This window comes from Rhinolophus hipposideros, assembly GCF_964194185.1.
Source record: "Rhinolophus hipposideros genome assembly, chromosome: 9".
Classification (NCBI taxonomy): Eukaryota; Metazoa; Chordata; class Mammalia; order Chiroptera; family Rhinolophidae; genus Rhinolophus; species Rhinolophus hipposideros.
Genome location: NC_138055.1, coordinates 64,004,455 through 64,031,000, shown reverse-complemented (window position 1 = coordinate 64,031,000; position 26,546 = coordinate 64,004,455). Strand labels below are relative to the sequence as shown.

Genomic DNA, 26,546 nt, shown 5'->3' with positions numbered 1-26,546 from the left:
ACAGATAAAAATTTGCGTGAAATTTTAGGACAGTCTTGTATTTTTTGAAGCCCAGCCTCTGAATCCCAAGAGACTGCCTTGCATAACTTCTTTTTTAACCAACGCGTTATCATTTTTTTTCCAACTATAATTAACGACATGTCAGGTACTAAGTGCCTTACTTATATTAGCTCACTTAATGCTCACCATAGTATTGCCATGTAGGTATTACGTTTCAAACATAGGAGAACACAGAGTTAGACAGGTTAAATAAATTGCCCAGAGTTAAGTTAGTACGTGGTAGAGCTAAGATTTGAACACAGGTCTCTGTATTAGTCAGGTTTCTCCAGAGAAAGGGAACCAAGAGGGAAAGGGTGCGTGTGCATGTGTTTCTGTGTGTGTGTGTGTGTGTGTATAAAAACATTTATTCTAAGGAAGTGACTCGTGATTATGGACGCTGATAAGTCCCAAGATCCACAGTCGGCAAGATGGTGACCTAGAACCAGACTCAGTCTGAGTCTGAAGGCCTGAGAACTCGGAGAATGGACAGTGTGGTTTCCTTCCAAGGCCTGCAGGCTTGAGACCTAGGAAGACGTGATGTTTCAATTGGGGTTCAAAGGCAGGAAAAAGCTAATGTCCCACTTCAAAGGCAGTCAGGCAGGAGAAATTCTTTCTTACTGGAGGTGGGGAGAAGGAGTAGATGGGTCAGCCTTTTTCTTCTCTTCAGGCCTTCACCTAAATGGATGAGGGCTGCGCACATTAGGGAGGGTAATCTGCTTTAGTCAGTCTACTGATTTAAACGTTAATCTTATCCAAATCCAAAACATTCTCATACAGACATACCAGGAATAATGTTTGACCAAATATCTGGACATCCCCCAGGCTCTCTGACCCCAACTGCTGTGACCTGTGCCGTCATTTTAAAATGCACTCTTCTGTTTTTCTCAGGCGAACTTTCATTTTGCTTTCACACATGCCTTATTTGAATGATTCACGTTAGAGCTTCTTCTCCTTCCATGTTTCCCCTTTTTTCCAGTTATGTTCTCCTAACTGAAAAATTTAAAATAAAAACCACTTGCATTCTTTCCGCTTTATTTTTCCCCCAAGAAGATAGACTTCTTTCATTTTAAATGTTCAAAGAGGGTTTTGCCGCAAAAGTGAGTTAACAACATCTACAGGAATGCATGGGTACCCACTAGGAGTGTACGTCAGGTGTTAAAAGAGTTTTCAAATTCACTGCATGCCAGAGAAAAGAAGTGCTGGTTTTGGAAGCAGTATTGAAACTTTCCGGTGGCTGCTTAGTATGCAGTGTGTGTGTTCCTAAAAGTCAATGCACGATTAGAAAAAATATATCGTGGATGTTTTTTAGGCCCTGGAGTCAATCCAAAATAACGGCTGGGGTTTTCTATCTCCTGAGGGACTCCTCAAACTCCTGAAATTCAGTCCCAGGAAGTCATCACACTCGGTTCGATGAAGGCTCTGTGAGCAGGAGACGACTCAGTTGTCAGAGTACAAAGGAAATCTAAGGGAGGCTGCTCTTTCCATCAAACACATTTTCGATTCTTTAACCGACTGCGGACACCCACGTAAGCTTGAAAAGGTGATCAAACAGTGAAATTAAAGCTCTTAGTTTACAGGTGTTTTTCCTTTTCTACCAGGTGAGGGAGGCACTAGTAGGCAAAGAACAGCTCTCTTCTTCCCTTTATTTTAAAAATTTTAAACAGAAAAGGAGATAATTTAGGATTACATCCTATGGCCTGTGTAACCAACTCTGTAATACACCAGTTAAGGTAAAACAATGAATTTAAATTAAACTTTGAATTCTGTAAACCCAGACTATAAAGCCCTTCAAACTGCACAAATAACTTGGAAGAATTTATGTTCAAAAAAGGAGCGCACATTCTTAATATAAATGAGCTCAAATCTAGACACAGACATTGCAATTGTAATTGCTGTTAAAGTTTTTAAAGGACATTGAATTTCCAATTTAGTAAAGGAGAAAAATAATATATCTTGTATCCTGCTGGTTAGTAGATACCTTCCTCCTAAAGAACCCGATAGCATTACAATTTCTTTGGAACAGATTTTTTAAAAATATAATGCTTTGAATGTGAGATGACTTCAACAATGGACAAATATATCAGACTAAGTTTTCAATTATTTAGTTCTCTTGTTTTTTTCTAGTTTGATGTTATCGAGTGATACCATGGTGTCATGAAAAGGATTCATTCAGGGCCTATTTCCCTGGGGTGATATGCTAGGGGTGGCAAAGTGAGGTGAAATCCTATCATCTTCAACCCCCATTGACTGAATCCTTACTGTCCCTGGCTCTGAGCATGTGGACATAAGCCATGTTTCCCACTGAGAGAGCTTAGAGCCTATTGGATGACTTCAATGTACATACCAACATGAGACAAGCTATTGGATATTGTTGCACAAGTGTTTAGACAATAAGTACTTTGAGGTTGGGGAAGATGAAAATCCTTTCTTAAGAATTTCTTTACCGGTTTTAGTGATATAGTCTATAAAATAATATCTGACCCTAAAACATAGGAGAATATTAATTTGATCTTCCATTGCTGAACTGTAATTGTCTTGTATCCCAGGCTTTTAGCCCAGAGTTTAACACATAGTAAATAATTAAAATACTATTATTAGTTAGTTAAGTTTTACTTGAGTTAAAATACTATTATTTTAACAGTTGTGAGGTGGAACTCCCTATCAACTGTAATTCTGTGCAGGACAAGTGCAGCACTGAATGTAACTATACGAGTATGGGTCAATCCAAATCTTCATGTGGAATTACAGTTCTAGAATTACGCTTGTTAGAACAACCACATACATAAAAATGCTATATAAGACACTATTAAAACAAGAACAAGCATGACCATTTGTGGTCATTTCTATGTTGGTAAAAACCCCAGGTCTTTGCCTGCGTACAGACACCAGCTGCCATGGTTATGTTTGGGTTTGTCCTGTCCCTTTGAGGGAATCAATGACAAGTGCCTTTCTCCACAGAAGGTTGGTGGGGCTAGATCTTAAAACATGATTAGGAGAAGACTATTTCAGGACAGAGGATGGACCATGTAAGGGTGATGGGTGTGACGATCATATTGACTTTCTGGATTTTACTTCTCAAAGAGTCTGGAAAGAAGATTTGAGCAGCTCAGACTAGAGTTCTTCTGATAACCCCCGGGGATGGTTTCATCTGCTCTTCATGTAGCCCTTCACTTCTTTTACCTTTGAAGCTTCTGGGCTTGGGCGTCTGTCTTTTCTTAGGCGAGATATCCACTGGTCTTTGGCATCTGGGCAGTTCTGTAATCACAGACAGCCACCCAACCAAGGGGCAGCAGCAGGAGCAAACATCCTGCAGCCTAAGACTGCTTACGCAGTGGCGGGGGAAAAAAGAAAGATTCTATGTTTTTGTTTCTTGTAGTTATTAAATTCTTTGGCTGTATTATTATGTTTCCCAGAGAAGAGGGAGAGAAGGCTGGCAAGAGCCAATGTCCTCAGTTTGGGAGAGCAAACTGCAGTTCCTTCAGAGGACAAAATAAACTGCAGGTCAGAGAGCCTTATCAGTGCAGTGGTTGGTCCCCAAAAAAACGGCAAACCAGTGGTTGTAGCCTCAGGGCCCAAAATTCTTCAGTCTATGTCTGACACTTAGGTGGTAAAGACGTAGGTATTATCTAGCCACCCCCCCTGCCGCGCCCCCGCCCCTTGAGGCAGATGGATGTCATAACCCCGCAGGACATACAGTTGCTAAGTGTCATCTGGAAGACTGTTAGCATCTCCTCCTAGCATTCTCCTTTATGAAATCACAAGCAAGCTTCCAGGCTCTCCTGTAAAGCTGTCCTCTTCCCCCTTATTCATTCATTCATTCTTCCAGCGATATTCTATGGACCTACGACAAGGGGAAGCAACTAATCATAAAAGCTCATCATGAAATCTTTCTTATACTTGACAGCAATATCCACTCAGCCAAGGTCTCCTTGCTTCATTTAAAACAAAAGAGGTTCTCTACTCACGCCCCTCCCACCCCAGCAGAAATTGTATTCCTGGAACCAGCGCTGGTCATCCCGAAAGTTGCTATTCCCCATAGTTCAGGGCGAAGTTAGCGAATCCGTAGCTGCAAAGTCTGGACTTGGGGGTGGGGGCGACATCCAGGGCGGGGGGAGAGAGGCGAGGAGGAGGGGACTATAGGGAAGGACACTGCCCTCCACTTCTTTGAGGTCACCTCCTAAGCCAGTGGAGCTGCCAGTTTAGGTTTGGGGAGGACGGCTGCGGGGGAGCGGCGTGGGCTGGGCCCCCGCGGCGGGGGTCAGGTGGGGCACCTGGCGGGCCGGGCGCGTCTGGCAGGCCGGCCCGAGGGTGTGAGCGCGCGCGCCCCCTCCGTGCCCGCTCAGCCTCGCGCGCGTCTCGGGGGAGGCTCCGCCGAGAGGCGCCGGGGGAGCCCGCAGCCTCAGTCCTGCCGCCGGCGGAGCTTTGTGCGGCGGCGGAGGCGGCGGCGGCTCCCAGTCCCACCTGCTGGCGGCCGGGAGACAAGGAAGGGGAAGAAGGAAGAGGAGGGGAAAGAGGCGGCGGCGCGATCGCACGGCTCCGGCTGGCGCCGGCCTCCCGGGGGCTCCGCAGTCCCCGCCGCCGGCCTGCCAGCGCCCCCGCCCCCGGCCCGGCCCGGCCTAGCGTCCTCAGCGCCGCCGCCGCCGCCGCAGCCCCGCCAGCCCGGCCCGGCCCACCCGGCCCGGCCGCCGCCTCCCGGAGCCGCCGGCGAGTTCGGGGCGAGCGCGGGGCGCGCGGCGCCGCCTGGATGTGCGCGGGAGCCGCCTGGGCGCCCCGGTCCCGCTGAGGAGCCCCGAGCGCGCCGCGGGCAGCCCGAGAGGGTGCGCGGGAGGCGCGGCGAGCCGCAGACCCCGGGAAGCCAGGAGCGAGCGGGCGGGCGGGCGCCCGGGGACGAGCGCGGGGAGCGGGCACCATGCCGGGCTGGAAGAAGAACATCCCCATCTGCTTGCAGGCGGAAGAGCAGGAGAGAGGTGAGCGGGGCGGCGGGCGGGGGAGGCGGGGGCCGGGGCCGGGCCGGGGCCACCCGCTGCCTCCCTCTCCCCAGCTCCCTCCCGACCTGTCCACCGGCCGACGGGGGAGGGGCGCCGCGCCCTCCGGGCGGTGGGCGACGCCGGGCGGCGTCGTGCGAACTCAGATTTCTGTTTTTTTGGGGGTGGGGGGCCTGCGGGGGGGGAGAAGGGGCAAGACGGAGGGTGCTGCAAGCAGCCAACTTTTCGCTTGGGGAAAGATTTTTCTGGAGAGGACAGAGGGGAACTCCAGCTTCCCACGGCCCGCTCGCACGTGGAGCCCGGAGCGGCTGTCGGTGGGGTGGCTGCTGGGGGTGACGGTGGGGGTTCCTGCAGTGCTTTAAGTGACTTTTCAAACTTTCCTCGTCCTCCCGCGGCCGCCTTCGCGGCGTCCCCGCCGCCGGCTGAGCTTCGGTGGTGCTGCCCAGCCCAAAGTTGCTGGAGATTCTGGGAGGAGGAGGCGATGGTGGAGGAAGAGCGTGGGGGCGGGAAGTGGGCGCTGCCGCGGGTCTCCGGAGGGGGATGGGAGGGTGGGGGAAAGCTGTCTGTAGGCTGAGGGTCTGGGGCTGGAATGGACGCCTGGGAGATGAGTTCCGCCCCGGCGCAGTCTCCGCTGTCAAGTTAATACCGCAGGACTGCGGGCTTTTCACCATTACTGTCTGTTTTTCTTTGTAAAAGCGGCTCTCCGTGCCAGGTTGCTGGTAGACCTTTTGTGTTTCTGCCTGACAAGCGTGCTGGGCACGTTGCTTTTAAATGACTTGCGGAGAGGAAAGTTGAAAGCCTTTAGCACCTTAAGGGCTTGGTGCTGTTGAGGTCATTTCATGGTGTCTAGTTTGTGCGGAGGTTGGCCGGGGATTTCAGTTCGGTCACCTGGATATGATGTACTGAGTGCACCAGAATTTCCTATCCAGGCCCCACGGGGTTGGAGAGGTGTGCGCTGTCGCTCTGCTAAGCATCCAGAGGGACTCTGGCTGGCAAGGTCCATCAGGGTTTATTCCCCTGCTCCTCCCACCCCGGCCTGCCCTGGCTTCGAGGAAAATGCTTTAGACTTGGATGGATTTCAGGATGCTGGGTCCGCATGGGCTGTGGCAACAGTCGGTGCTGAGGTTAAATGGTGCTTCCAGGGTGGGTGGCTGAGGAAAGCAGGAAGAAGCCAATCTGGTGTGTGGAGAAGGCAGAGTTGTCAGGGGAGCTTACTCCAGCAGCTTGATGAGTTGGTGTGGAGGGTGGCTGGGTTATTGGGCATGCCAAAAGTTTCAGGCTTTTGAAATAATGCTTGCCACCGAGGAGCCAATGCACGATTTGCAGTTTTTCTCTAGGTGGCACAACCTGTCTGGCTTATATCCTGTTTAATGACTCAGGGAATTCACCCCTTTTTAACCACTTCATTATTAGATATGTGTGTTCATTTCCAGCACACTTTCTCCTGAGCGACCTTAGGTTTACCCACTCAAAATGCACCCTGGCTTTAGAAATGCTTCTGCTTTTACCTTTAGTAAATCATATCTTAAAAGTTGCAAATAGTGCTACCAATAATTTATAACCAGGTAAAAGCACCAAACGCAAGCATTCTGTCAGGCATGGACTGTCTGTCTTATCAACTAAATGTCACAGTGCACTTGGTGTTAAATGTATCTGTTTACTGAAGAAAATATTCCAATACTGCCAACAAATTTAATTGGAATGCTGAAATGGGTAGATTTTTGGACTGTGACAAAATGTATGTCTTTTAGAAATATATGGTAACTTTGAAAGATGATCAGCTAATCTGTTTGGTGGAGATAAGACTGAATTTCCTCCAGAACATAAAAATCTGAGTCAGAAATTGGATATTCTGCTTTATCTTCTCCTGTAAAACAGGGAACCTTTGTTACTTGGTGTCTTTTTTCATTTTAAAGGTTTCTTACTTTTTGCTTATATTATGTGATGCTTTTCTAATTGGTATATTTTTGTTTGGTTGTGGCGTTTCTTTTTGAGGTTCTGCTTCATTGGGAATGCACAAATATGTGTGTTTTGTTTCTCTTAAAATACCCTACCTGGTGTTTGTGTTTCAACTGTGTGTGCATACATATGTATTTAAATTAACTGATTTTTAATGCATATGTCAGAAGACGCTGCTTGGGATTGGCTTATCCTTTTGGAAGAATTTTATTGTGAAGTAATGGGCAATGTTTTTTATTTGAATTTGAAATCAGATTGTATTTAGCATTTTTCTTTAGAATTTACAAATTTAAATGATCCAAAAAGTGTTGAATTAAGTTCTTGTTAAATATAAACAGAAAGATTGAACTATCAAGTTGGTCAGGAAAATAATGATCACAGAGGGAACGAATACATTTTAAATTTTGTCTAGGGATGACATTGACCAAAAATTCAACTTGTAATGTATCTTACTGTTAAATTCTAAGGTTGGTTATACTCATATAACCATTGCTCTTTCCACATTCTCCCACACTCAATTTACATTTAAACATTCTAAAACCCATTATGCAGACTACTCTAGCATAACATTTTTTCATGTAGATTTTATCAAGCTAAATCTCTTTCTGAAACGCAATGCAAATTAATACGGGCTGTTAGCTTCTTTAAGGACCACATATTTGAACAAGTAGTTCTTAGCATTATTGTGTTTATTTTTTTTAAATGTTGATCTCAACTCGAAGATTTGGGGAAGCTGCTTTCTTGATATTGTCACATATAAAGAGGGGTTTGGCCAATCTATATAAATTCATGCCTTACCTGTAAACCATTCATAACTTGGGTTCATCTTGAAGGCCTCTGTCAGGAAGATACTGAGTGAACTATTGCTGCTGCATGCAATGCTGAGCAGAGAAAGTGTAACACATGCAGTAAACGCAGTTGCTTCCACAATGACATGTTAAGATTCACTCATGTATGGTGACATACTATTAAAGTTCAGGACACATTTCTCTATCTTCCCCACTCCCCCCAACCCCCAGTTTTCTGCCTGAGCTGATGAACCCAATTCATTTAGAAGCTTCCTATACCTATTTGGGTAAGTGTTTCAAGAGAAGGGAAATGATTCTGAACACTGTTCTGTTTAACATCTCTTCCAACCAAATTCAGTTACGTAATTTATTAGTTGTTTTAATCTTCTGATTAGCCGATCATGTGTAATCGGAATATAATTGTTAAGGACAATCTCAGTATAAAGGGATAGATGCCTCATTAGTTAATGATGCCTTTCTCTTGCCTTGTAAGCATACATACCAGTACAAACACATATTCAGAGGGGAAGATCTGTGCATTTTGTATAGCTCCCCTCCCACTTGCCTTTCTGTTCTTCTCCGAAGATTTGGAGGTTTCCTCGTGAACTTGAGAACTTCCCTTTGGACTTCTGTAGGAATTATGGTGTCTGGGATTTTGTTTCTGTTTTGTAGAATGGCGGTATTTGGATCTCTTTAGATGTAAAGAATTAGCTTTTATAAAATACCTGTGAGAAAGTGCAGGGGGCTTAGTAGTGTGCCTTTATTATGGCTCTGGTCTGTTTCATTTTCCACATGACAAGGACATCTGGTGTCCTTACTCCATACAAGTCGCTTAACAAAAAGTCCAATTTGAAATTTGAGTTTTGACTGGGGAGTGCAGTGAGGAAAAGAGAAGAAATCACACGCATGGAGAGTCTGCTTTGTGTTGCGCACTGTATTCGATGTTTCCCGTTCATTATTTGGTACAACCTTACCACGTGCCTGTAAGGTAGGTACGACTGTTATTTTCCCTGATAGATGAAGAAACTGATGCTCAGAGAATGAAAAACATTGCCTATAGTTACGAAGCCAAGAGTTAGGGCACCAGTTTCTAAAGAGACAATTCAGAAAAGAAGTTACATTTCCTGAGATGAAGTTTATAGCATTGTATTAACATTGTAACATCTTATGCTGTTGTTTTTTTTAACAGAATTTTAGTGAAGTGCCACCAAATCGTTCATCAGAAGAGTTTTTTAGTTGTATACATTTGGAAGAAGCTTCCAAAGTACATTGTGGATTGTTGACAAACTGACTTTGCTTCATAGGTTTATCATCTCTAACCATAAAGATTGAAATGTCAGCATAGTTTTCAGTAGAATTATTTGACTAAAGTTAAAGAACTTCATTTAAGTGAGTGGCTTTTCTACCAAAGATTTGACATAATTATGCAGTTTTCCTTTTTTCCAAAGCGTAATTGTCATGAAGGCAAGAATTAACAAGAATTAGGTATTCTTCCTCACTGCAATGAACTGGGAAACTCCTGTATTGTTAATAGCCATTGTGCATTTGCTCTTTTGCCAACATTTTATATAATTAAAGCCATCCATCTGAACTCTCAGCCTGACTATCAGAAGGCTCAGTGGCCAAAGAAAGGGACTTCAGATAATGCTTTCTTCTGTGGAAGCCTGATTGGTTTCTTTCATGAAGAAAATGAAGTATCAACTTTAATTGGTAAAGGATATTAAGAATTGAGTATCTTGAGTTTTAAAACTTTTCTATTAAATGCTGGTGATAGCTGATTTTTGAAGGCATTTAGGATTTGGTCAGTTTATTTTTAGTTAAAGAATCACAGTTGTTTAGTAATACAAAATACAAAAGTGATAGTAATAATAATAATAATAATTATAGTAATAGTAATAGTAATACAAAGTCACGTGTCTAACAGAATGCTATTCAAATGCAAAAGCAAAACCTGGGTTTGAATCTCTTGTTTTATCTTTTATTAAAGTGCATTTCTTCTCAAATTCAAAGGTTTCCTAAATATAAAAATCTATCCATACCAATTTCCTTATTTAAGAAACCTACATGTTTAGGCATGTCAGTGGCTGTCAGTTTTATGGGAAAGTTAACATTCTTTAAATATATTTGCTGATTAAAATGCACCTGATTGAATTTCTTACTGCCTTTCAACAATGATTAAACTTGAAGCACCAAATCAGGTGTTGAATAGAATATGAAAACATGTCAGTATCCTAGATAGATTCTTTAGCCCCACCCAGCAGAGAGGTGGATCACAAGATATTTGAAGTCAAATAGCAGTGGGTTAAGTCCATTTTAGCACTTCCTAGCTCTGTAGCCTTTGTACTACTCAAAGCCCTTTTGTCCTCATCTTTAAGATGAGGACAAGTAACGTCTACCTCCTGGGAGAATTAAATGAAATTAACAAGTGTGGGGGAATTTATGATAGTACTTTACGTATAGTTCAGGGCTCAGTAATGGCAACTGCCATTATTTTTATATCTTGATATCGATGTGTAAACTTAAGGTGTCCTGATGATGAAATGTTAAGGTTTTATTCTTTAAAACCTTCATAAATGAGTACAAAAAAGTCCAGTGTTGTGTGAAAAGCTACAGTGAAACACAAAACTGTATGAGGCAAAGGTCTTTGGTATATTTCAGTCTGACTCTCTTATGAAGAAGAAGAAACTCCTGTGTAGAGGGAAATGTACCCACGGCCACAGTTTATACATTTAGTGAACATTTACTGGCCACTAACTGCCATGATGGGTTCTGGGAATGAAATCATGGTTTCTATTTTCCAGTAGATTATTATGTATAGTTATAGAGTCACTGATGTGACAGGTAACTCAGTACAGCCTATCTCCTCCTGCGCATGGGGACTGTGCTGAGGGCAGGTGGGAAGAAGGAAGCTTCTGAGGACAGCTCTCAGAGGAGGTGGCACAGAGGAAGCGATTTAACACTTTAAGGAAGGGGAGGAGTTCAGGAGGTTGGGAGGTGAAGTGAGGACAGATATTTCAGGCAAGGGGCACGGTATGTTCCAAAGCATTGTAGAATAAAATATTCCAGGAGCCACTACTGGTTTCTTAAGGGGCTGAAGTGTAGAATAGGAACATGTAGATGGACTGTAGAACGTGAATATGCATTTCCCCATGAGGTGGGGAAACTGGGTGGGAAAAGATGAGACTAGAGAGAGCCAGCTTTGGAAGGACTTTGTATGCCCAATTGAAGAGTTCAGGTTGTATCCAGCAGGTGATAAGGAGTTAAAGCATATCCGAAGGAGAAGTGAAGGGTCCCGATTTGCATCTTAGAAAGGTTATCTTGGAAGCCAGGAGGAAAGATTGGAAAAGGAAGGGCCTGGAGGAGTGGGTGGGGGTCAGGTAAGAGGCTACTGCCCTGTTTCAGGCCATGCAGAGATACTCAGGAAGAGGACATGGTGTGGGGACAGAGCCCCCAAAAAACAGTTTCCAGGCTCTCGCCCTCACATAGAAAGGTGCTGGCTCGCGTAGTAAATGGCCATCAACTGTGACCAGATGGCCATCAGCTGTGGCTAGTTGGCCGTCAGCTGTAACCCGTAAGCCATTGGCCACTAATATAACTGCTGTGGCTATGCTAGCAGAAGAATGGGGGCTAGCAAGAGCGGATTGCAGAGAGGCGGATGCCGCCAGTGAGAATATAGTGGTATGACTCCCCTACTTATGGCTCTGTGGGTGTTCCTTTTTGGCCTCACCCTGTCCTGCGTTCTTATGTGGGGAGCAGGACCAGAGACCCGCAGGCCACCCTGCATGACACATGGTAAGCAGGTGAATTTAGGAAATATGGAGGATGCAAGGCTCTGTTTTAGGTCGTGATTAGAGTCAGAGTTGTATGTTGAGACCCAGTGCCTTGATAAAAACCCTGGTATTCTTTCCTCCACTTATTGCCTTTCTTTTCCATCTCCTTCCCAAATCTACGATGAGAGGAAATGTAAACAGATTCTGTAAAATAATGTAAAAATTGACCACCGTCAAAGTGATTGGGTTCCAGGCTGGGTCATGATGATAGCTTAATGTGCATTAGCTTTTTTTTTTTTTTTTTAATTGGGGAATATTGGGGAACAGTATGTTTCTCCAGGACCCATCAGCTCCAAGTCAACTTGTTTTCAATCTAGTTGTGGAGGGCGCAGCTCCTTGGCCCATATGCGAATCGAACTGGAGATCTTGGTGTTATGAGCACTGCACTCTAACCAACTGAGCCAACCACTGGCTGCCCTTGCATTAGTTTTTATTTGGTTTTCTTAAAAAATGTTTTTTGTTTTTTGTTTTTGTTTTTCCCAAGTCAAGTCATTGTCCTTTCAATCTTAGTTGGGGAGGGTGCCATTCAGTTTCAAGTTGTTGGCCTTTCAGTCTTAGTTGTGGAGGGCGCAGCTCAGCTCCAGGTCCAGTTGCCGTTGCTAGTTGCAGGGGGCGCAGCCCACCATCCCTTGTGGGAGTCGAACTGGCAACCTTGTGGTTGAGAGGATGCACTCCAACCAAGTGAGCCATCCAGAGCTCAGTGGAAGCTCACATCTGTGCCGTGTTCAATTTTTAGTTGCAGGGGGTGTTGCCCACCATCCCTTGCGGGAGGCGAGGAATCGAACTGGCAACCTTGTGGTTGAGAGCCCACTGGCCCATGTGGGAATCGAACCAGCAGCCTTCGGAATTAGGAGCATGCAGCTCTAACCCCCTGAGCCACTGGGCCGGCCCGCATTAGTTTTTTATTAAAAATAATTATTATCCTATCCATTCATCTCCTAAAACTAATTTGGAATTTTAAGTGATATTTTTAACATGAAAAGAGGAAAGTGGTAATTATTTATAGAAATGTCATCCCACGTAATAGAATTGGTTTGTTTTGTTAAAAAATTATTATTTTCTGAAAACAACTAAATGCTCTGTGAATTAAGTTTTAAATACTTCTTATACTGAACTCAATTAGGAAACCAGTATTAAAGTCCTCTCTTAGTCATATTTCTGGTTATGTGATCTAGGCACATACTGCCCCTCTGAACCTCTATTTTCTCATCTGTACTTTAAGGATGATTCTTGGCATACTAACCTCCTGTGGTTATGTTATGGGGTGAAAATTTTATTGTTACAACTTACATTACAAAGGGGAAAAGTTGTTGAACGACTGAGATTCTTAAAGTACATTTGTCTATTAGCCTGCCATTTCTGAATGGAGGCATTTTTTGTATGACTTCTGTTTCATAAACCAGAAATTTTCATAAAAACAATTATATTGTTCCAAAATGAATTTCAAATATGTTACGGAGTTTCCCCTTTAGACTCCCATTGATAATAAGGTAACTCAAATGATACAACCAAATTACAATACACAGCTCTGTTACCAGTCCAAAGTCTGTGTGCCCGGTGTGTCGAAAGGCCAAAACTCAAAATATCAGAATTTGGAGTAAGGAAAGATTTATTTATTTATTAAAACTTTTTATTTATATTAAGTGTGTTTTTCCAGAACCCATCAGCTCCAAGTCAAGTAGTTGTTTCAATCTAGTGGTGGAGGGTGCAGCTCACACTGGCCCATGCAGGGAAGGAACTGCCAAACTTGGTGTTACAAGCATCACACTCTAACCAACTGAGCTAACCCGCCGCCTTAGGAAAGGTTAATTGATGGAGAAAGTGCCAACTGAAAAGGTGGGAACCCTAGTAGTCCCTCAAATCCATCTTAGGAAAGCATAGAGGTCAGGCTTCTTTTATGTCTAGCGAAGGGAAAATGGGAGGGGCTGTTTTTATAAAACTCAATCCCAAGCAGGATTCCTCTAATGATTAGAAGCTATTAGCCTGAAGGTCATGGGAAGAACGCAGGCTTGAACAAGATGGCATCAATGGGAGACCTAGCCGTTTCCTCTGCTCCGTCTGCACAGTTCCTCAAGGCAGCCTCTTTCTTGGTGGTGCTTGGAAAAGTCCAGCTCAGATGCTGAATGGACTTTACTTCCTGTTGTTCACTTTCTGCTTCCCTACAGTCTAGGCTTCTGACTTCAGCTCAATATCAGAGATATCTGTACTTCGCAAATGGAAGGCACATACTAGAACTTTTTAAAGGAACATCTCCATTGCCGATTTTATTACACTACTTAAATATGCATATGTGCTAACCTAAAACTAGGTATAAACTCCTGATGCTTATACCTGTCGTCCAACCACAAAACCAAACCAGATTTTACAAATGAAATACAAACTACCAAAAACAAAACAAAACAAAAACACAATAAAACACACACACACACACACACACACACACACACACTCAATAACTTTCAAAATAACAATTATTTTGTGTGACTTGATATTTTTTGCCTGAAATTAAGTTCCCTCTTGCAGTGTGAATTAGGGTACTTGCTACTATGGGAAGTAATATTATCACTTTTTTTTCCTAATCGAACTCCTGTGGAACCTTGGTTCTAAGAGCCCGTGGTCACTTGGTCTTTCCTGGGCATGAACACATCGTTTACACATGAAGTCCTCCATTCTCATTGGTCTGTTTTGCACCATTGTGATCCTAAATACAAAACCCAGTATTGGCCCTGCGGTTGGTGCCAATTAGTATTAGGCAGCATGAAGATCGACATCAGTACTTCTTGAAATATTTGTGCTGGAGGTCTGTTATACCCCAGTGTGGTATGCAGTCCCGTGGCACAGTGAGTGTGTCTTTTGCAACTCCCTACCTGAGTCTCACCACACCTGCACTTGTCTATGTCCTGTCCATTGAGATGAGCTCATTCATCACACACTTACATGTTGGTGCAACGCCAAATTGCGGTAGGAATTTCTAATCACCTTCCCTCATTTTTAGTACTCATCTAACCATGGTCAGGCAATCAACAGTTTTCTGCCTGACACAGTCCACAGATCACATTTTGACTAGTACTGGTTTAGAATATACGTATTTACGTAGCTGAGGTTGGGGAGAAGACTGTTCAGAATGATTGGCGTGTGTATAAAAATGTGCATGCTACTCTTAAGATATAACTATTTTTGATAGCTGCTTTCACTTTACCTTCAAGATTCTATTCACAATGAAGTTGGAAAACATCTGATCTTGTCAATTAAGAGCACATTAGTCTCTGGTTTAGAAACTCTGTGGTTGGTTCTCTTATTTCTCAAGAATTTTCCCTTCCCTCATTCCCAAGATGGCGTTCTGGTGAAGGAGAAAGCTTAGTATAATAGCATCCTCATGGCACTGGGTGAAGGGCATTTTATTCATTGTATGACCCTCACTGAGTCCACTGCTCTGGACTTGGCACCCATGGTGACTGGGCGTTGTGCCCTGGTTCCAATGAAATGAGACTGTTCCTGTTTGGTTTTTTTGAATGTCATCCCGGCAGCTGGATTAGACTTCATGGCCCTTGCCATTACATCTGGAGATATTCTGCAGATATCTCCTCTGTATTGCTCCAATGCCACATCGAATGCTGCCTGTGACCAAAGAGGGGACCATCATGCTAGGCAATGAGGGTTATTAGTCAAAATGTTCACTGAGTCCTCAAAGCTACACAGTTGTTAGGCTTTTTTCTCCTTTTGCACTTGTCAAGGAGTTTTGAATCTTTGTAGTGTAATATATTGGACATTTATATCTAATCCTTTGCCCCCCTTCCCCACTCCCTTTGCCCCTTTTTCTCTGTTGTACCAGATATCTGGAGTGGCCTATGTGACTTAAAAACATAAAACTGGAAAGAACAGGAGCCATGAATTGTAAGTCATTAGGTAGGTACCTTTCCCTAAGATCAGAATGCCAGGGAAGAAAGAAATAGAGAACTGAGATGGTGTAGCTTGAAGCTGGCAAGTAATTTCAACCAATACCCTCTACTGGCCTACCTTGTACACAGACCTTTCTCACTTAATATGTTTATTATAAATCTTCCCTTTATATTTCATCAGCAAACATGTGAACATAAGAAGTGACATATTTCTTCACATGATTGGTAGTATAATTGCATTGTGCATTATGTATTAGATAGTGATGTATTTTAAAGGTTTACTTTGTATTTTGAATAAAGATGTTTAGAAGAGATACCTAGGTATACTCAAGACTTCTTGTATGAATTGGTGTTAGAATTAATAAATGTATATATATTTTTTACTGGTGAAATGTTTGTTTTATTTTCACAATTGTTGAATATAGCAGACAAATATGAAAATCTGACATAGTGTTTGATAGCATAAGTTACTAGAGTTTATGTCATTTTTAGGCACAATTCATCATTTGAGAAAAAAGTTACTGAATGTAGTTTTAACCTGTTAGTATGTTAAACAACAAAACAGTACAAAATAACATAGGTAAACATTATGATAACAATATAGTAGATATTTATTTGTTCATTCTGATATACAATCTATGAATAGTTTTTCTTCTTGATATCTTATGTCAAATATTTATATCTTCTGTTACTGATATTCACAGATTCCATTGAAAAAGACTGAAAATGTGCTAATATTCTTGTGAAATCAGGCTTAGATAGTCACAAGGATTTCTACATTGCCCACTTGAGAAGTGTCAGGATTGTTGACTGAAAGAGAATGGCATTTAAAATTAGTTTTTTCAGATGAATTCAAGTGTTTCTTTTTAAATATATAATTTTCTAGTGTGTCCAGAGCACATTTTCATTAAATGAAAACCTTGAACAAGGCAATATAAACTTAGTTTCTTTGTTAGTGTTTCACATTCCCCCCTATAATTTTAGTTAGGAGAACGGAAATTTGCCAGGCTAGAGTCAGATACCTGTAGTGCTGCTGAGAAAGCACCTCATCTGGCTTTCAAAGCGAACTTGAATGCTGATATATATATATATATATATATATATATATATATATATATATATATATATATCTGAATGAGAGCCCTACCATGAAAGAATAGCCCTGGTTTCTTAACCAACAATCATATACAATTATCAAGGATGATATGGACTCTGCATTCAATGACTGCATTTATTCAAAACCCTACCCCTTACCCTCTATTTATTATACTGAAAAGGACAGAGGGCAGGGTATTTATCTGTTCAGATTTCTATAACAAAACACCTTGGGCTGGGGGGCTTAAACAACAGAAATTTATTATTCACAGGTCTGGAGGCTAGAAGTCTTTGATCAAGGTGTCAGCATGGTCTTTTTCTGGTGAGAGCTCTCTTTTTGGGTTGCCAGTGGCTGCCTTTCCACTGTGTGAGTTCACAAGGCCTTTCCTCGGGGTGTACAGGAGGTGTGGGGATGAAGAGAGCTCTCTACTGTCCTTTTTATAAGGACACTAATCCTGTGGGATCAGGGCTCCACCGTTGTGGCCTTATTTACCCTTAACTCATTCTTTGGAGGCTCTATCTCCACATACAGCCCCACAGGGGGTTAGGGGGGTAGTAAGGGCTTCAATGTATGAATTTTGTTGGCGGGACACAAACATTCAATATGTAACAGACAGGAACAGAAGATTCATAAATCTTATATAATGTTCTTATAAATTTCATCCTTCCTTTGTCTGGAAACTGTTCCTTTTGAGCAGAAGATGATGTACTGGTTTTAAAATATGGCCTCCAAATTTTGGGGCGGTTTTCCCGTTGACTATCTGTGTTCCCTCCATTTGAGTCTGGGCAGGCTTGTGGCTGCTTATCCAATTGGGTATGCTGGAAGTGATGCTGCGTGACTTCTGTGTCTGAGGTGCAAAAGTTGATGCTACCTTACCTTCGTTAGTTGGCACATTTGTGTTTGGAGTCCAGAGCCACTATGTGACTCTACTACTTCTGACTCCTTGGAAGCCACATGCTGTGAGGAAGCCAGTTCACATGGAGAGGCCATGTATAGGTGCTCTGTTAGCAATCCTGGTCTTCAATCTTCCCAGCTGAGACACCACACATGTGAGTAAATGAGCTGTAAGGTGATTTCAGCCCCCACTTGTTGAATCACCCCAGCTTTTGAGTTTTCACAGCTGAGATCCCAGACATCATGGACTAGATCAAAGTCATTCTTGCTGTGTGTGTCCTGTCTGAATTCCTGACCCACAGAATCTATGAGCATAATTAAATGGTTTTTAGAAAGTAGCTAGCTTTTGCGGTGTTTTGTTACACAGCTATCCCTTACCTCTCATTCTGTTTCATTTTCTGGAACTCATTGTTTATAATCAGCAAAATCGTTTATATCCTCAGGCTCCTTCCTTAACCTCTCCTTCACCTTCTTACTGTAATTAAACTCGATTCACCCTTAGGACATTGTTTCCTCTATGCCCTCTCAGGTGGTGGCAGTTTTCTTTCACATACCCCTGGCGGAGGGATAGAAGGTCCTTTTTGTTTTTTGCTCCTTCTGGACTGTTCTCCTTTCTAAAGGTCCCTGATTTTGAAAGTACAGAAACTACTGTTCTTCCTTGTTGCGGTTACTTCTGTCTATGGCCATTTTAACTCCTGGCTCACTACCACTTGTTCTAATACTACTTCTGTCATAATTTTTGGTGATTTCAATATTTATGTAACTGTCCCTGCTGTTTCTTGGTTTCTCCGTCCTGTGTCCTCCTCTCTTTTAATTGTTATATCCACCAGAGTACCTCAGCTTCCATGACTACACTCAGACCAGCAGTTATCCAAGTGAGGTCAGGTGGGCCCTGGGGGTCCCTAAGATGCTTCCAGAGGGTCTATTAGGTAAAAACTGTTTTCATAATAATAACCATGTTAAGACATTATTTGGCTTGTGAACTGTCATTCCTTTGTGAGTGCACACTGTAGTTTTCCAGGGGCTACATAATGTCTGATGAATGTCTTCACACTGGCAGCTAATGGAACGTGTACTTCAATATGCTTGTGTTTAAAATTTTCCGTTTTAATTTTAATATGGTAAATATTAATGGATATAACCCACTGAACCCAAAACTTTTTGGAGTCCTCACTAATTTTTAAGAATGGTGTAAAGCCATCCTGAGACCACTGTGTTTGAGAACAGCTGCCCTAAACCTTGCATTATCAGTGACTGCAACCCACCTTTGTCTCATCTTCAAGCATCCTGCTCTTCAATCAGCACCTATCTTGCTAACTCAGTCTTGGTTATCCTGACTCTAGTAATCCTTCAATCCCACTAGGACCTAAAAGCCATTGACCTTACCCCCCTTTGACTATTCCACACCCCTCTCGTGTCCTCATTTCCTTTCTTCCCAACTAAAATTTCTTCAGACTGATACCAAGATCAGTCTCTTGGGTATCATCAGTCTCTTCGGTAAACTCTTAATTTCTCCTTTCCTTTCTCATTTGGTAGGACTCATCTGGGAAACCTGGTTAAACGCAACTCTCTACCACTCTAGTTTATGTCGGGCAGTTGAATGTGGTTGGAGAAAAACGTTCAGCCAAGCTGACTGTTTTCACTCTAATTTCATGATCACTCATCTCAAATGTGTCTTCAGTGCTGACAGGTTATCGATCTACATTTCCTTGGTCAATTCATTCATGCCTTTGACCTCCCAGATGACAGATACCTCCCACTCTCTCCTCTTCTCTAAAATCGTCAACACCTCCTCTTCCATTCTTACCCTTAGCTAAAGACTTTGCTTCTTATTTCAGTTAGAAAATAGAATCTATTAGAAGAGAACTTCTGGTCACATCTGTGCCCATGTATCCTGTGTGCTCTTACCAAGGCTAACACCCTACTGTGCCCCAGATCCCATTCTCTCTTGCCCACTTCAGGATGTGACTCCAGCACATTCCCGTCTTTCTCCAGTATCATCAGTTTCCCCCTCTACTGGGTCATTGCCATTCTGCATCCAACCACGATGTTATTTTACCTACTTAAAAAACAAACAAACAAAACAACCCCTCTGTTGACTCCCACTGTCTCCAGTTAACCACTCCACTTTTCTGCTTACCTTTATAGTAAAATCCCTTGGGAGATTTGTTTATATTCGCTATGTAATAGTTTTCTTTTTATTCCCTCTTGAACCTAATCCAATCCAGTTTTTGTGCCCCATTCTGTCTCTTTTTACCAAGATCACCAACAAACCCCATGTTGTTAAAACTAGTAGCCAATTCTCAGTCACATATTTCTTGACCAGCCATAAGCATTTGAGATAATTAACTATTCCTCTTATGGAAACACTTTATTCACTTGGCCTCTAGGATATCACATTGTCCCACTTCTCCTCCTCCCTCATTAGCCTCTCCTTCTTCCTCTCATTTGGTGGTTTTTCCTCAGGTCCCTACATCGAAATATTGTAGCTCACTAGAGTGTGGCTTTTGTGCCTCCTCTTCTTTCATGCTCTCATCCAGTCTCATCAATACATTGACCTTTCCAAATTTATTTGTCCAGCCTAGTCCTCTTCCTGAACTCCAGGCGTCCCTAGTCTACCTGACTTTCAATATCTTTGTGTGAATGTCTAACAGGCATACATCTCACCTAATATCTGTAATCAAGCTACTGATTCTCTCCCTCAATCCTTCTTCTCTCTGGTGTTCCCCATCTTTATAAATGACAAATCTACTTGTTCATATCAAAGCCCTTGGTATCTTCCTGGGTTCCTCTATTTCTCTCACACTCCACATGAAATCTGTCAGAAAATTTTGTTGATTCCAACTTCAAAATATATCTAGAATTTGATTATTGTCACCCACCTCCACCATGTCCAAGCCACCATCATCTATGTGAACCAGGGTTATTGCATTTGCCTCCTAACTATTTTTTCTGTTTATCCCCTCATCTTCTGTTTTCAACTCTTCTGCAGAACAGCCAAAGTGATCCTATAAAAAACATCTCAGATCCATTCAAAACACCTTTATCATTTTTCGTTTCTCTTGTTTTGAAATTTACTGTAAGATTTTTATTAAAATATAGCTGACATACAGTATTATATTAGTTTCAGGGGTATACCATAATTATTCAACATTTATATACCTAAAGAAGTGATCACCATGATAAATCCAGCAACCGTCTGACACTGTACCACGCTATCAAAAATTGGAGCATTTAATCCGTTTACATTTAAAGTGATTATTGATAGGTACATAGTTATTGCATTTTAAAATTTGTAGTTAGATTGTTTTCATCTTTCTTTTATTTACAGAAGTCCTTTTAGTATTTCTTGCAATGCTGATTTGGTGGTAATAAATTCCTTTAGCTTATTCTTTTCTGGGAAGCTCTATATCTCTCCATCAACTTTAAATGATAGCCTTGCTGGATAAAGCAATCTAGGTTGTAGGCCTTTGTGTTCCATCACTTTGAGTATCTCCTGCCACTCCCTCCTGGCCTTTAGTGTTTCTGTAGAAAAGTCATTTGATAGTCTTATGGGAGTTCCCTTGTATATAACCCTTTGTCTTTCTCTTGCTGCTTTTAGAATTCTCTCTTTGTCTTTAAGCTTTGCCATTTTAACTAAAATGTGTCTTGGTGTGGACCTGTTTGGGTTTATCCTGGTTGGAACTCTCTGCACTTCCTGGGCTTGAATGTTGGTTTCCTTCATCAGGTTAGGGAAGTTTTCGGACATTATTACTTCAAATATGTTCTCAATCCCTTGCTTCCTCTCTTCACCTTCTGGTATTCCTATGATGCGCATGTTGTTACGCTTGATGTTATCCCAGAGGTCTCTTAAACCATCTTCATTGTTTTTTATTCTTTTTTCTTTGTGTTGTTCTGTTTGGGTGATCTCTGCTAACTTGTCTTCTAAGTTGCAGATTCGATCCTCTGCTTCATCTAACCTGCTGTTAATTCCTTCAAGTGAGTTCTTAATTTCGGTAATTGTGTTCTTTAGTTCTAACTGGTTGTTCGTTATAATTTCTACATCCTTCTTTATGTTGTCTCTAAACTCCTTAAACATTCGTATCATCAGTGTTCTGAACTCTGTCTCTGATAGTTTGGTTACCTCCATTTCATTTGGTTCCACTTCTGGAGGTTTCTTCTGTTCTTTTATTTGGGACATATTTCTTTGTTTCCCCATTCTGTCTGACTCTCTGTGTTTGCTTTGATGTATTAGGTAGATTCCCTAGAGTTCTTAGTTCTTGCTGGGTTATCTTATGTAGTATGTGTCCTTTATATTTGACTTGCACTACTTTGTTCTTCTCCTCTGCATGTGCTCCAAAGGTGACTCTTGTGTTGTGTATATTGTCCTGTTAAAGAAGATCTTTAATTGCTTTTCGCTTGTGAGTAGTTGGGGTTAACTCCTAGGCTGACTAGTTGTGAGACTTGGCTCTGCCCACCGCCGGGTGCTCTGCTGCATGAGGGTTGACCGCTTAAATGTGGTTTGGCCTCTATGGGCTCCTGTGCCTGTAGAGAATTCCCTCTGGGTGTGTGACTTGTAGGTCAAACCCGGTAGTACTCTGGTTTGGTCTGGAGTTGGCCTCTGGATATGTTGAATCTTGTGCCTCTTAAGCTGGGCCCTGGTAGGGCAATTTCAGAACAAAGCAAATCACCAAGCACAACAACAACAACAACAACAAAGAAAAAATCAAATACATTCACATGTAAAAACAACCGACAACCCCCACTCAACACAGGCAAAGATATCAAAGATATAAAGACAAAACAAACCAAAACAAAACAAAACAAAAAGCAGCACTAGTCTTGGCTTAAGTCCACCAAGTAATCTCTAGGTTTTCCTCTGCTGTACCAAAGAGTGCTCTGAGTATTGTGCAGGCAGACACACAGACACACCTGGTGCCCAGAGTGACTTTGGGACTGCAGATTTAGATGCGTGGGACTGAGGGGTCTGGATGGTAGTTTCTACAAAGTCAGTGCAGTTTCTGCTCTTGCCTGCACATATGCACACTGAGAGTAGCACCACCAGCCCTGTGTCCAGTTCTCCTGAGTCTTAGGGCACTTCTTCCGTGTGTGTGTGTGTGTGTGTGTGTGTGTGTGTGTGGCGGGCGGGAGATTTCTAAGCTGCTGAAAACCGGGAGCTGAGTATGCCACTTACTGCTGATCCCTGGGAGTGCCTCTGCTGTTGTAATTGCTCCGCCCTAGGCAGGCCAGAAAGGGTGGGGGCTGGGGATGGAGGGGTCTTCTCTCTCCCAGCCCAGCCATGTCACACTCCTCCCGCAGGCCAGAAAAGGTGGTGGCTGGGAGTAGAGGAGTCTCTTCTCTCCTAGCGCAGCAAAAATCACTCTCTTCCCAGCCTCTTCCCTGGGTCAGATCTGCCTGCCAGTCTTCTCAGAGCCTGAGCACTAAGGCTCCTCTGTAATCTGACACTACTCCTCAGTTCAGGGGCCAGTTTAAGTCTCTGGAAGGGCAGGGGTAGGATTGGAAGTGTGGGGGGCAGGGGCCCAGGTATGGAGTTTGTGTCCTTTGTCCAGCTGAGGGTCCACCTGGAGGACCCAGCTTGGGTTATTGCCTCAAATGCTGGATATGCTGCCCCTTTGGCGGAAGAGATCAGCTGTGGGACACAGGGAAAGAGCCCACTTCCTGGCTTTTGTGTTCTCTGTTCCGTCCTGGTATCCCCTGCATCTCTGCAGCTGCGGATGCGGTCCGCGTCATTACAGCCCCAGGTGCGGGCCACGTCTCCATTCCGCTCCCTTCCCTCTTCCCCTGCTCGCCCAATTTGCCCACCTGCAAGTAATCCTTGCACGAGTCACTTAGCTGTTCTGTGTGATGAGCAGAGAGTCCTTTGATGGGTTATATGTCCCATTTGAGATAAAATCCGGAGGAGAACTCAAAAAGAGTGCTCCGCTGCCGCCATTCGTATGACGTCACTCTTGGCTTAACATATATTGAAGGCCTCGCATTGCACAAACCAATTCTTCAAGTGAAGTTACTAATAGGAAGAGAACTGGAAAATTGTGATTCAAGAGCTTGAGGTCAGGTTGACCACGTATCATCAATAAAATAAATGGAAGCATATGGTTTTATGATCAACCCTTTTATCTAGATATGATAATTCTACAAGTGTGGGGCCTTAAATCTGACACAAATTAGCCAAGATAAGTTTCTAGGTTATGTTCATAATTATTTAAAAAAATAGCTTAACTAATTGTTACTGTGTTACCAAATATGTATTTTAGTATGACAAATTTACGAATGTCCTCTTTACTCCTCAGGAGACACAGGGATTTCCAAACACACTGGAACCCGCCTTCTAAACAATCCTCAGACAATTGCACCACCAACAAAAACATGAAAACCTGGCCTTTATCTTTTAATCATCTTGTAATTACTATACTCATCTAGATTTCACAGTTTATATATAGCTACCATTACTGAGGGTTTACCACTGACAGGGACTTTTATAGATACCCTTAAAATCAATTACAACCCTGCAGAGTAGGTATTGTTATGGTTCATTCACAAAGGAAGAAACAGAAGTCAAATAGTTTGTCTAACACCATAGAGCCACTTAGTGTAGGAGTTAGTATTCAAATCCAACTCTGACTCTAAAAGCCCAAATCTCTAACTAGCCTGCAGTAAAAACAAGTTTCCTAAATTGTTTTCCCACAATAATTAAAAGTAAAATTTTGATCATTCAACATGTTTTCCTTGTCCCGTGCATACATTTTGAATCTAACTGATATGATGAGGAGTCCATGAAGGGCCTGTGATTCATTCAGGAGTTTTCCTCAGGTTAAACAGTTGGCAGGAAGAGCTGGGGTTTAGATCGATCAGTCAACAAGTGTTTACTGAATGCCTGAAATTTGGGGCCAGGCATTACAAAAAGCACAGTGGAATAGTAGAACTGATTGTTATTCTGATATTCCAATGTTGGGGATTGCGGGGCAGGGGGTTGGGGAACCAAGCAGATACCTTGAGAATTTAGAAAGAAGTAGAGTTAGGGATGCTGTGAGGATAAAGAAGTACTAAATCACAAAAAATGACAGTTTACATATAATAGGAGCCTGGGAAAATTAGTTGTTAAAGAGGTGTTTGAGGTGAAAAACTATTGCATTAAACCAATTGCCTTAATCTAAGTATGATTCATGATTATGCTGAAATTTGAGATTATCCACCATGCAATCAACCGTATCTAAACAAAAAATGATATAGTTAAGAGTGCATGTACATATCAATGCAGCCATAGAACAAAGAAGGATGCTATATAATAACATTACAAATGTTTTCCTAAAAAAATATATAAACTTTCCCTAATAGGCTTGCCATATAACTACACAGCCCTTTCGTTTCAGTAATAAGCAAGGAAATTGATTAAGTACTATTTCCTGTGTTGAGTATTAAAAAACACATGGCATAATAAATTATTCAATTAAAGGCCATTTTTTATTTCACTCCCTTAGAGTACAATGAATTGACTTAGAAAAATTAGGACAAAATATACTCATCTTCATTTTTCTGGCATGTTATTATACACTGGTAAAACCTATTGAATTTATGTAGGGCCAGAAGAAGGCTGTTAGAAAGACATTGCCTTCAGTTCTTCTCTAAGAATCAAGAATTAATTTTTTTTTAATGTATAGATAAGGAAATATATAAACTATTCAAATTATTTAAAAAAAGTTGTCCTTGGTACTTCTTTAAATGCCACGCATAACAAAATATTTTTTTCAGTTAAAGCAATTGCATGATATAATTCAGTGGTATGTCCTGATGCTAGGTGGTATTATGCTCTACTTTTGACTTCTTTTGACTTCTTTTGACTTCTTTTGATTCTAGATGGAGAACATAGGCTTATCTTTTCCCTACCATAATTTTTCATTTTGTCTCATATATTCATTCATTTAACAAATATTAAGTATCTACACCATGCCTTGCACCTTGGTGGATACAAATAAGAAGACTATTACACAGCTACTCTCACCTCACCACAATCATGTTTCAGAATATCAAAGATTTTCACTACATATCAAGAAAAACATTCCTCTATCATTTTTCTGTTTTAAAACATCAACTATAACATCAACAGAGCTATATTTTAGCAGCAAATACTTGTAGCTTTAGACATTTAAAGAAGACTTTTCAAGGGCTAGTCCATAGATTGCTAGTAATGGAAGAGAATTCTCTGCTCAAATAATTTATTATGCCATCTTCCTCTCTTGGGCTAGAGCACTCTGTTTAGTTCCCCAATTCTTCTTCAACCCGAGGGAAGACCAGGAATGATATGGTACTAAAAGTGTTCCTGGTTCTTCTTCCTGTAGAATCAAGATGCCCAAAACTCAAACATAAACCTTGAAAGCAATGGAAAACCTAAACGTGAACATAACTACTCCATCACCTGAAAATCATTTCTCTTGCTTTCTTAGTAACACTGCCTTAGAGCCCCAAATCACTCAACAAATATTTACCAAGCATCTACTGTGTTTCTCCGAAAATAAGACTGGATCCTATATTAATTTTTGCTCCAAAAGACGCATTAGGGCTTATGTTCAGGGGATGCCATCCTGAAAAATCATGCTAGGGCTTATTTTCTGGTGAGGTCTTATTTTTGGGGAAACATGATACTATGAGCCAAATACTTTTCTGTGTCCTCGAAATAGAGCAGTAACAAAACACATAAAAATCCCTGCCTTCATAGTGCTTCCATTAACAATAAAAATATGCAGACATAAGATACAAATAAGTAAGCAAAATAAATAGTATACAAATAAGTAAATAAAATAAACATGGAAAAAAATTAATGCAAGGAAGACAGAAGTAGTATTAGGTAGGTTGTAATTTCAGTTCAGATAGTCAGGGAAAAGAAGTGATATTTATGCAGACTTCAAGGAGGACAGAGAGTGAGTGAGTCATACAGGCAGAGGGAGGAACAAGTACAAAGAAAGACCCTGAGACAGGAGCAAATTGGATGTTTCTAAGACCAGTGTGACTGGAGCAGAGTAAGTGAGGTGGTTAGTATGGGAAAATAAGGACAAGTGGGT

The 26,546-nt window shown here is 42.0% G+C and overlaps 1 protein-coding gene across 11 annotated transcripts in view; it reads left to right on the top strand.

Moving 5' to 3' along the window:
- Positions 1-4,847: 4,847 nt before the first annotated feature.
- The window catches only part of GRIP1 (glutamate receptor interacting protein 1), a gene marked incomplete at its 5' end in the record, with an annotated part of 621,259 nt that continues 599,560 nt past the window's right edge, over positions 4,848-26,546 (top strand). For 5 of the 11 annotated variants that reach the window (XM_081058474.1, XM_081058460.1, XM_081058476.1 and 2 more), the window contains one exon: positions 4,850-5,006. In XM_081058474.1, coding sequence (XP_080914600.1) covers positions 4,949-5,006 — 58 coding nt within the window. Of the gene's footprint in view, positions 5,007-26,546 lie in introns of all 11 variants that reach the window. The other 6 variants (XM_081058464.1, XM_081058463.1, XM_081058461.1 and 3 more) reach the window with 3 other exon arrangements.